The following is a 12,429-nucleotide window of genomic DNA, read 5'->3' as shown; positions in this document are numbered from 1 at the left end:
TCTGGACAAGAAAAGACTGGTGGTTTTTGTAGAAGTCATTCCCAGAGTGCTGGTTTTCCTTTTCAATAAATAGGGAATAAAACCCCATATTTACTAAGAGGTTTACCCGTCATCAGCCCTGACTGGCTGGGGCTGCGCCAGTCTTCCCACAGCTGCTTTGGAAAGAATCTGTATTCTCAGGGTCACCCCATTCCCCCCGGGCCAGTCTGAGCTCCACAGGTGTACAAAGGAGAGTTCAGAAGCAGTGAAACAAAGCCCACTGCACTCGGCTCCTCTGGGCCCTCCAGCCATTTAGCCGTGCACGTTTCCTTCTCCAGGGCTTTTCGTTGCCTTTAATGGACTCTCATCTTTGGTGTTAGAGGCCTTTCATCCATGGGTACAATTAAGAAAATGATAAATCTGTCTTTTCTCAATGCAGATCTAGTAGCTCGACAAGAAGGCCCCATGTGGGCAGGTAATACTAAGCTGAAGAGGCCACCTCGAGACAGAAGAAACTTAGTCCCATCCTCACAGCTGATGATGACTGAGAACTCACCTGAGAGGGCCAAAAAAGGAGACCTGAGTGCCTTTTCCCAGAGTGAGACACATTCCGCCCTGTCCCAGGTCCTCCAAACAACGAATAGTCCTCAAGTGTTGAGCAAGTCCTTGGGGCCACCACTCACATCCACCAGCATGGGAGGGCCAAGAAGGGCACCATTTAGGTTCAGAAATGAAGATTTTTATTCCATTTTATCATTAAACACTGGAAGAGAAAATGATGACACTGAAGAGGAAACCCATGCGGAAGAAGAACTTCTGTTGGTTGGCATGCACCCACACCATTCTCCTTCCAATCATATAAGAAGTAGATTTTTGGGGAGATCAGCCACTCAAGCCAAAAATAAAACTTTTGAAGAAAATAGTGAAAAAACCCGCAGAGGCAATTCTTTAAGAAGAAGTGAACCCAATCATGGTTGCTTAAGAATAGGCAATGCAATGGAGCCAGTGACAAAGCAGCCTTCTGTTGGGCAAAGATTGTTCCAAGACCCCGGGCTGCTTCATGGGGAGTCTGCTGAAGAGAATGACAGTGGTGGCAGTGAAAATAAGACCTTTCATTCGTGGGACACCAAATCTGAACCTAGACGAGATGATGGTCTCAATGCTGAATATATATCTAGTGATTGTATTTCTATGGAAGATAGGCCTGGTGCCCATGATTATGAAAGAGATTGGCAGGACTATTTAAACACTTCCAGAAATTCTCTTGACTACTTTCTTTCTGGTAGACCAACAGCTCCAAGATCATCAATGAATTCATCTTATAACGCTCCTGCATCCTTAACGCATTCTGCTCCGAGAGGTGATATTCCAGTAGACTTGTCAACATCATCGACTTCAGTTCATACTTCAGACTCAGAGGGAAACTCAAGGTTTAATGTTCACCAACCACTGTCCCCCATTAGAAATAGGAATCCATTTGCCAGTGCGGAAAACCACAATTATTTTCCAGTGAACGGTACACACGAATTTGATGTCAGGGGAGCAGAAGGTATTACTTTAAGAAGCCAACTTCAGGGGGCTCCATTACATACGGAAGATTTTTTACTAAATCCACGAAGCAGCTTGTCCTTAGCAAATTCTCCCAACTCCTCTCTTTCAAGAATGAGCTTCCAGGGCCATTTGCATGTGCCTGGGTCTCTGCAAGAAAATATACCGATTACTTTTGCAGTGTCTGATTTCCCAAATCAAAATGATATTGGGAACAGAATGGCAGCTTCTGGTTTCACAGGTGGAAAAGAGGCCACCAAGATAAAGACAGACCCTGAGAAACTCAAGAAATTGCAAGAAAGGTGAGGAATTTTCGTAATTATATATATAAATATGTATTTTCCCTCATTTTTCCAGTGCTGAAATAAACACTGCTTTCATTACAGAGTCATGGGAATTTTAAGTCATAAATAGGCCATTCCTTGACTTTTTACATGGTTGCTTATGTTGAGAACATTCTCTCTCTTTTGCTGTTCTTACACCGTATATATGTATGTATAAAGAAAAGTTTGGTGTTTCTGGTCAATTTCTTCAGTATTCCTGAAGTGTTCTTTCCTTGAATATCATAACTTTAAGAAAGGCAAGCTGGCTAGGGACAAGGGTTTCTGACTGCTATTAATATGTAGGGCTTACTCTTCTTTCTCGCAATTAGGGACCAGGATTTTTTTACGAAAAGCCCACTATCTCCCAAGAGAATGAACCATTCAGCGCCTGAAGTTCACAGCTCTCCCTCACGTGACTTATCCCAAATCCAACCAACAGTTCTAGAATTTGAAACTTACAAACTAAAAGACCGTTCCCAGTTACCATAGTTACATCAGTTCTCTGAAGGGCTGCGCTGGGGTAACCACGGCTTCCATTTTATGTGCTCTTTTTCATGCATGAGAGAGAGAGAAATAAGATCTTTTCTGAATCGCCCTTTTCTTTGATCTTTCCTTTCGTGTGAGATGATTTGGAGATATTTCAGAGCCATGCAACCTGATACTTTTTAAAGCCATCATTAAGTACCGTGTCAGGATTCGATCATTTTGTTTCTGATCGGTGTTTACCATGCCCTGACCTTGGCTTACTGATCTGGAAATTGATCCTTGGAATGTGAGTCCTCTGTGTATGTTGTTAGCAGGGCTCATTTGGGCCATGAATTATCCTGTTGATATTCATTTGTAAGTGAGAAAATTCATTTGTATTCATTTGTAAGTGAGAAAATTCCCTGGCAATGAATTAGAAATGTAAAAAGGAGGGGGAAATGGGGCATAGAATGCATACATATTCCTATGTCTTTTATCCAACTCCAGTAATGAAGTAACTTTCTAGTTGGCAGTACCTTTTCTTTTCCATGTTAAACAGGCTACCAGAAGACCAAGCCATGAGTAGGGGCCAAGAGACCTCACACCCCCCAACTCTCACCTACCCAAAAATATAGCTTCAGACCTACTTCTCAGAAGTCTGGACTTCTACCATCCCAAAGAGATGTCTTTGAGCTAAAAATAAGTTCTCTTAAAATGCATCCACTTGTAGGCACAGTCTTGCGTTAAATAGCTATTATTCACATACTTAGTTTATCCAGGCACTCTTTTTTCTGTATATAATAAACCTTATGCTTTTCTTATTATCTTAAAATTGCTCATTTTAGGAAATATTAAAAGTATAGCTTTAAAAGAAAAATCACCTGTAACCCTATTATCCTAAGATAAGCACTGTTAAAAACTTTGTTTCCAGTCTTTTATCTTCGCATATAAATGCAATTTTTAGGAAGCATTGGTTCTATAATGTGCCTTAGTTTAATAATTTCAAGCCCATTTCTCAATGCCACTTGTTAAAAATTTCTCCTCAGTTACTTACTTTAATACTTATAAACATGTATATAACATATATACACTTTAGAGAATTTTAAACACACAGACACACACACAAACCCAGACAGCCCTGGGCCCACCCTCCAGCTGACAGAACATTCCCAACACACTGGAGCCCCCTGAGCCCCCCTAACCCATCCATCCTCTTATCCCCTCCTCACCAACACACACCATTCCTGCATTGCATTTATCATCCCTTTGCTTTTTGTTTTGCTGGGGAGGGGTTGTTTGTTTGTCTTGTTTGTTTGTTTTTGAGACAGAGTCTCACTCTTTCCCCCCCGCCCCCCGGCCCCGCTAGAGTGCGGTGGCATCGTCATAGCTCGCTATGACCTCAAACTCCTGGGCTCAAACAATCCTCCCTTCTCGGCCTCCCAGAGTGCTAGGATTACAGGCATGAGCCACTGCACCCAGCCTGCTTTGCTGTGTTTTGAGGTGTCTTGCTTTGGGCTTTTACCATACATATAAATGTATTTCTAAAAAACACATCGTGTATATTTTTGAACTCTTTAGTAATGTTAGCATTATTTTTGGACTCTGTAGAAATGGAGTGTCTATTCTTCCACGACTTGCTTTTTCCTCTTACATCATTGGTGAGATGCATCCTTGTTGATATATTTGGCTTTAATTTATTCCTTTTCACCACTACAAAGTATTCTGTTGTATGAATCTACCACAGTTCAGCCATTCTCCTGTCGATGGACATTTAGGTGGTTCACTGTTTCCTGCCAACTGCTGAACATGTCTCCTGGTACACGTGGGAGGAGCTCTCTGGGATATTTGTCTAGGAGCAGAATTGTTGGGCTGGCGGGGAGTGCATCTTCCACTGTATTAAATATTGCCAGTTTATTGTCCCTCCAGTAGTGTCTAATGTTGTGCATCCCTGACAACATTTGCACTGATTGGCTTTTCAAATTTGCCTGTCTGATGGGAATAAAATGATACTGTGGCTTTAGTTTGCATTTTCAAGGCTGTTAAGGAGGTTAAGCATTTTATGTGCTGTTTTAAATGTCAAACGTCCATTTGTGTTTCTTAGACTGTGAAGTACTTATGTCTTTTGCACATTTTTCTCTTAGAATATTTTTGTTTTATTTTAGGAGTCCTTTATATCTAATCCTTTGACGGTTATGTGTTGGAAACCTCTTTTCCCAATTTGCAGTTTTTTTCCTTCATGCTGCCTTTCAATGAAAACAAATTCTTAATTTTAATGTGGTTAAATGTGTCTGTCTTCTTTATGAATTGTGATTTGTATCTTGTGTTGATTAAGAAATCCTTCCCTAACCTGAGATCATTGTGATAGTCTTCCTGTTTTCTCCTAAAATCTCTAGTTTTGCTTTGCACATTTAGGACTTAATGTGAAATGGATTTGGGGCTTAAATGTGAAGGGATTTTTACTACACGGCGTGCGGTAACCTTTATTTCTCCCCTTATGAACACCCACTGGTCCCAGGATCTTTCCCTGCTAACCTGCACCGTCACTTCTGTCATCCAGAACACGCCTTCACAGGTGTCAGTCTGTTTCAGGGCTCTCTGTTCTGTCCATTGGTCTTTCTTTTTTTTCTTCCCCTGATCTAATACCAAACCATCATAATGTCTGCAGCTTTTTTCTTTCTTTCTTTCTTTTTTTTTTTTTTTGGAGACAGAGTCTTGCTCTGTCGCCCTGCGGCATAGAGTGCATTGACATCATATAGCTCACTGTAACCTCAAACTCCTGGGCTCAAGCGATCCTCCTGCCTCACCCTCCCGAGTAGCTGGGACTATAGGCGCGTACCACCACACCCAGCTAATTTTTCTATTTTTTGTAGAGACGGGGTCTCGCTCTTGCTCAGGCTGGTCTCAACCTCCTAACCTCAAGCGATCCTCTCGCCTTGGCCTCCCAAAGTGCTAGGATTACAGGCGTGAGCCACCGCGCCCAGCCCCATCTTGCAGCTTTTAGAAGTTTTGATAGGTGACAGTGTAAGCCTCCTTCCCTGCTTTGTTCTTTAAAGAGTCCTCAGCTGTATACTCAAGAATGTGCTTGTTGGGATTTTTATTGGTATTACATCTAATCTATAGATTATTCTGGGAGAATTGACATCTTTGAGACAGAGTCTGTCTTTGATAAGCATGGTATATCTCTCATTTTTGTCTTCTTTAATGCCTTTCAGGATGGCTTTGTGATTTTCTTCATAAAAGTCCTTTGATTTTTCCCTCGGTTCTTTTATTTGTTGTTTTTGCTATTGAAACAATAACACTTTGTTGCCGATGTATAGAAATCCAATTGAGTGTATATTTTCTCTGTATTTTTGCTAAACATAATTAATTTCATGATTTTGTCTGCAGCTTATTTAGGGTTTTCTTTGTAGAAATTCATTCCAGCTATGAATAATGGTTTTTTTTCTTTCCAAACCCTATACTTTTTTATACTTTTCTTATTTTACAGTGTTATTTTATATTAAATATGTCTATTATAATTTGATCAGTCTCCCTTTTTGAGCATATCCAGACTTAATTACTTAGCATACCTTCCGAAATATGTAATTGTAGACAAAAGGGAGTGCACGTTCTTAAGGTTCTTAATGTATATTGTCAAATGCTCTTCAGGAAAGTTCCACACATTAGCAATCTTATCACCATTTTATGAGAGTCCTCTTTTTCTGCAAACTTGCCAATTCCAGGGATTTTCATTCCTTTTAATATTTGTCAAACAACTAGCCCCAAATTACCTTATCACCTTAATTTGCAAATTTTTTGCTTATTAGCTATGTTGAACTTTTTCTGTTTATTGTTAATCTGTATTTCTTCATATGTAATTGCCTGCCCATTTTTCTATTGGGATGTTAGTATTGTTTTTATCTACTAGAATATATAAACATGCCTTACATAAAATCTATAGTAATTCTTTGTCAGATATGGTACAGATACTTTTTCACTTTTCCCATTTTATTCCCTTTGTCTTTTATGTATATGATGTTTTTGACGTAGTGGAATTTTAAAATCCTTTGCAATCAAATCTAGCAGTATTTTCCTGTATGGCTTTTGCATTTGGTGCCATGATTAGAAACGCCAGTGCTCACTCGAGTGTCCATAATTATTTTCTTCTAGTATTGTTATATTCTCATTTTATATATCATATAGGTTAAAAGCATAGGCTTTGCTGTCTTATGCTTCTAGATTTGATTCCCGATTCTACTAACTATTAGCTCTATGATTCTGGCCAAGTTCCTTCATTTCTAAAAATCTGTTTTTCCATCCAGAATATAGAAATAACAATATGTACTCCTCAAACAGCAGTGAAAATTAAATGAGGTTTTAAATGTTTATGTGTCATAGAGTACCTAGCACACAGGAAGCAGTTAATATGCGGTAGCTATACTTAAATTCATATGGAGTATATTCTGGCGCACGGTATGCGGTGGGGTTCTAAGATCTTTTTTTCCCCAAATATTTAGCCAGTTATCCCACAATTATCTATCCTTTCCTTGCTAATTTGAGATGCCTTCTTGACTTACACTATCCTTATCAGTCTATTTCTGGACTTTCAATTCTGTTTCTTTAATCTGCCTGAAATACTACATCAATTATACATTTTTATTTATTATAGATCTATGGGCTTTTAAAAATGTTTGATATGGTAAGTCTCCTTTTATTATCCTGCTTTTTTAAATTTTTATGGACAATCCAAATTTAATTATATTGTGATTTCAGAAAATGTGACTTGTATTTTTTGTACCCCAATACATATTCAATATTTATAAATATGCTGTGGCATTAGAACAGGTTGTATATTCTCTGTTCTCTCTTTGTTGGTATACATACATAAAATACATATATTAAAATCCTTTATATTTCATTCTTTTCTATTGAATTTGTTGATTTCTTTTTCTTTTCTTTTCTTTCTTTCTTTTTTTTTTTTTTTTTTGAGACAGGGTCTCACTCTGTTGCCCTGGGTAGAGTGCAGTGGCGTCATCATAGCTCACTGGAACCTCAAACTCCTGGACTCAAGTGATCCTCCTGCCTCAGCCTCCCAAGTAGCTGGGACTATAGGCATGCGCCACTATGCCCAGCTAATTTTGCCTATTTTGGGTAGAGATGGGGTCTTGCTCTTGTTCAGGCTGGTCTCAAACTCCTGACCTCAAGCAATCCTCCTGCCTCGGCCTCCCAGATGAATTTGTCAATTTTGGAAAGAGATTTATTAAGATCTTCCACTGTGATTTGGACTCTCCCATTTTCTTTCGTATTTGTAAGAACTTTGCTTTTATTTAGTCCATTAAGGCTAATGACTGATTTCTTCTTGGTAGATTGATCAATATATAGCTTTATACTTTTTAGCCCTGAATTATATTTTGTTTACTAATATTGGTACACCCAGAATTTTTTATTTTTTGTTAATCACATTGTTTTAAATTAAGCCAGAAATCCTTGTCTCTGGTTGTTCCTTTTACATGACAGCTGGCAACATCCTCTGGAATCTTCCTGAAAATGATCTCCTCCATTCCCTGAACTATTATTTCCTCTACAGTTAGTTGGCTTTTTTGTGTGTGTCGCCTCTCATTCATGCTGTTGGTTTCTCCATGTGACGGGCAGTCCCCAATTGTTCCTGAAGGAAGGAATGGGCGGTTCAGTAGAGGGAGTAGCCAACCTCTCCAGCTGTCCCCAGTAGCTGCGTGCCTTGCTTCCTCTGCGATCCTCTTCCTAAATGGGAAGTTTTGTGTAAATGGATGATATCAGTGAACTTTTTAAAACCTTGGCCTTTATGAAAACTTCCCTTTCTTTATCATGCAGTTCCAGAGCGCTCACCTGGGGAGAGGCACTGTCCTCTAGCTGCTGCTCAGGGTAGCTGAAGGGGGACAGTGCGGGCCCCGCTGAGCTGAAGCAGTTCTAGAGCCAGTTACCTTCGCAAGTGCCCCTGTCACATGAAAATCCCAGCTAGGATCTCTCTGGGGCTGCCCTTCCCTTCCCGACAGCTTGCTCCTGCGAGCATGTCTTGAGTTGGGCTGTGATTCCCTCTCCTGTTGTCGTTGCCATCGATCTGCGTCTACTTTCCAGGAATTCCCCATTATTTCTGGCCTGCTTGTCTCCCAGCACTATTGTGGATTCATTCTATGTAATTATCCCTTTTTGGTCTTTTTGAGAGATTTGTGTGGGAAAGGAGATTGATGGGAGTGCTTGGCCTGCCATCTTGAGCTATCCTAAAAGCAGTCTCAACTCTGCGAGAGAAGTATATGCACAGACTTAATAACAGAGGTAGCACACCAAGCTAATAACCAGCAGGTACTTTGGGTTGAGGACTTTACACCTGATTTTTCTTTTCGGTACTTTGCTGTCTCTTCTTCACTTTTATTTGTAAAATAATTTTTTTTTAAATAGTCAGTGGATTCCCACTAATACCTTTGAGAAGATGGAGGACCATATGTTAGGAATCGAGTATTTAATAACTTTAAAAAGTTCACCGTGGAGCCTATGATCCTACAGTTTAGATCAGTGGTCTTCAGACCCGCGTGGCCATCGTGACATTCGGATTGCTGGGCCCCAGGGACTGAACCGGAAGTTCTAAGGGTGGAGCCCAGGCATCTGTTTAAAGAGCTCCTACAGGTGAACCTGATGACCATTTATTTTCATTTGGAAACCACCGATTTAGATCACTTGTTTCCAAAAGCACTACCTTGCGCTTCCCTGAATCAAAATTCTTCTGCCACTTTTCTGCCTATCTTCTCAAACTTGCAAGATCTCCCCATATCTTCATCACTTGTGGCATTTACTCCCCTGTATACTTGTTCTTCCAGATCACTTAAGAAAATATGGAAAATCTATTGAAATGTATTGAGATCTCAATATTGAAAGTATTTTTAAATTATTCAGAATATCCATAATGGAAAATTATAATTCTGCTCCTTTTCATTGAGCTTCCCTTTCTTAGGGAAAAAGGTCTCTCAAGAGACTGAGCAAATATTTCTACATCCGGAGCAATGTTCATTTCTTCCTCTCCTTCGATTTTAGTCTCCAGCCAGTTTCCTTTCCTTAACCAGATAGCCCCAGTCCCATGGAAAAAAATTCTAAAGAAAAAAATAGCCTTAGGGTTCTTAGTACCTCTCAGCATGAACATTAACCAGCTATGCCTCTCTCACCATTTATCAGACACACACATCTTTGCTTACATTTTCATTAATTCTTGTCGCCATCAGATTCCAGCAGCTCACGTGCTGGAGTGTTGACATCATTTGCTGGCAAGTGTTACGGTATTAATGAGCTTGCGTCCAGGTTTGTTGGTTCATCATTCATCTAAACCAACATCTACCCAGGGGACTCGGTGCAAATACTTTGCCAGACGGGTTGTACTTTACAGTTTGCAGAGCAGGTTCACCATCATCACACATCCAGTCTGCCCACAACCCTGCCCAGTAGGTGGCAGCACCGTGACCCTCTTTTTACAGATGAGGAAACAGAGTCCAGGGAAGAGTAAGGGACTTGTCCAAGGTCACGTGGCTCGCAAGTTTCAGAGGCAGGCCTCAAACTCGGGCCGCTGACCGTGAATTCCCTGCACTCACCCACACACCACACGGCCAGTAGACCGCCAGCACGCCACACGGCCAGCGCACGGTGGCTCCAGGAGGGAAGGGAGCTCGGCCTCTACCGCTGCTCCCTTTGGAGCCTTTTCCTCCACCTCTTGATTTGTGGCGGCAGTGCCGGTCCCCCAAGCCGGCTCACACATATCCACAACTGCAAAGGAGCCTGATATAAGTAAGACAGGAATTCACGTATCTGTCACCAGGAACCTTATCCGGGGAGCTTCCCCATGGGCTCCGAGGGGGGAGTGGGGGAGGCCCAGCATCACTCCCGCTTCCTTTTCCAGCCAATGCCCTGGGAACTAATATTTGTGAAAACTGTGAACGTGTAGACTCCTGGTCACAAGGGCTTGTTTTCCATTTAGACTCCTGGAGGAGGACTCCGAGGAGGAAGGAGACTTGTGTCGCATCTGTCAGATAGCCGGGGGTTCCCCAAGCAATCCCCTCCTGGAGCCCTGTGGCTGCGTGGGAAGCCTGCGGTTTGTTCATCAAGAGTGCCTGAAAAAGTGGCTGGAAGTGAAAATAACATCAGGTAGGCGGGAAAGGAAGCGCGACAAACGTGCCACGGCATATAATTAATATGAGACACCACAGTGTGGGCCTCGAGCCTTGTCATCAGCTCACTGTCCTCCGCAGAACAGTAGCTCAGGGACACGTGGCCGGGCTCAGGATTCTTGCTCATAAATGCTGTCTTCAAATTATGGGAGGGAAACAAATTTTTTTCGGGTCTGAGAGAAGAATCCTGGCATCATATGCCATTGAATCCTACTCCTGCTGAGGCCTGGGCAGAGATGCTAAGATCGCCTCCCAGGAGGAAGAAACCAGAAGAAATGGATTGGGTGGTGGAAGCTTGGCGAGTACACAGGAGCCAGGCCCAGCTTGTACACACCCTGCAAAAATAACTCAGGAGGTCTAGCATGACAGACCCCCGAGCACACACAACTCCACTCCCTTTTATTTGGGGGAGTGGAATGGTTGTCAACGCAGAAACTAAGCAAGGTTGCCCTTTTTGCAATAGGGGTAAGAAAGAGCGTTGATTTGATTTTCTAGAACCGTATTAAAGAGATTTCCATGTGCTGAATTTGACAGCTCCCTAACAGATACTGTAACTGGGTGTGCAGCGCCTTCTCAACTCCCTGGGGAGGTTATAACCTAAATACAGTCATATCAGTAGGGCGGCTGTAGTTTTCTTGGCAGAGAACAGAAGGTTTCTTTAAAACATGGCTTTAGGAATGAGAGCAACTTTAACAAAAAACATGGAACAGCAATGCAAAGAGCAACTTAATCAGAAAATTGCTGCTACGCCTTTCAAACGCATCCCTCTAAAAACATGTCACCCCATGCCAGATTCTATTTCTCTCCTCTGCCATGCCTTGGTTATCACTATTCCAGGACACCTGGGACACCTAGAGCTCTACGCTGTTCCCATGGGATGTTATCGTGCCCCCTCACCAAGGACAGCACACCACTTAATCAGAGAATGAACACATGGGATAATCATACTAACTCTCTCGTCCCTGAACCTCTTTTCCATGTATGCACCTTCCCCAGCATAAGAAACATAAGGCCATTGATCAAGATGCTTAAATGCACGTCCACGTAACAAGGAAAGTATTCAGTCCTTCAGACAGCGAAGAAACGAGAGCCATACAATGCTTCATCCTGCTGGAGATTTGAGCCAATTAAACATCTCGCACAGAAAAATGTACCCATGAAACATGCCATGAAAATGCTGCTAAATGCTCATAAATGCCCATGTTAATATAGGTATGCTCACCAGGATTAGATTGGAAGACGCAAGGAACATTCAGTAGCCTAAAGCATGACTGAATGATGCCAAAAAAAATCAAGCAAACAAAATGCAGATAAGGGATTAGGATTACTGTTTACCCTGCCCTTTGAAAGTCTCTATTATTTACTATTTCATATCCCCAGTGGTGAAGTAGAACTGGGCTATGGAACTGCACAAGCCCTATCTTCACCAAATAGATGCAGGTAACTAATACATCCTCTGTTTTCTAATACATGAAATAAACACTAGTACATTATTTGCCCACATGCAGCAAATAAGCGGGAGGAAATGCGTGGCAGAACGTTTGCTTAGAGCAGCCACAGTTCTGCATCTTCCACTGCTGCATTGGGGAATAGGATAAGTGGAGTAAAAATGCTGATCTAGCCTGCATGTTTTTATAAAAATAGCAACAAAGGAAGCCTTCTCATATTTCTTTTCCCAAGTGAGGCTGAGCTCCGGCTTAGGTGCTGGCCTCAGATGCTACTGTAACCAGAGCCACACGTGGCCCCTTGCTCTCTCACTTGTCCAGGTCAGAATGTCACCTGGGTGGGAGTAAAGACAGGTTTTTTAAGCCATTTATTGAGAATAGCTTCTGCCATCTCTTTGGTCCTCACTAATTTATTTACTTGGACCTGTGTTAGCTCTACAAGAAAAAAAAAAAAAAACGGCCAAATATTCACTCTTTTTACAAACACCTGTCTTACAGACTCTT

At 41.6% G+C, this 12,429-nt stretch overlaps 1 protein-coding gene across 1 annotated transcript in view; it reads left to right on the top strand.

The window, feature by feature from the left end:
* Positions 1-12,429, top strand: part of MARCHF10 (membrane associated ring-CH-type finger 10) — a 73,011-nt gene that overhangs the window by 43,129 nt on the left and 17,453 nt on the right. The window contains exons 5-6 of the mRNA XM_069481592.1: positions 419-1,829; positions 10,291-10,457. Of these exons, the coding sequence (XP_069337693.1) occupies positions 419-1,829; positions 10,291-10,457 (1,578 nt within the window). The remainder of the gene's footprint in view (positions 1-418; positions 1,830-10,290; positions 10,458-12,429) is intronic.

This window comes from Eulemur rufifrons, chromosome 9, assembly GCF_041146395.1.
Source record: "Eulemur rufifrons isolate Redbay chromosome 9, OSU_ERuf_1, whole genome shotgun sequence".
NCBI lineage: Eukaryota > Metazoa > Chordata > Mammalia > Primates > Lemuridae > Eulemur > Eulemur rufifrons.
This window is presented reverse-complemented; position numbering and strand designations above follow the sequence as displayed.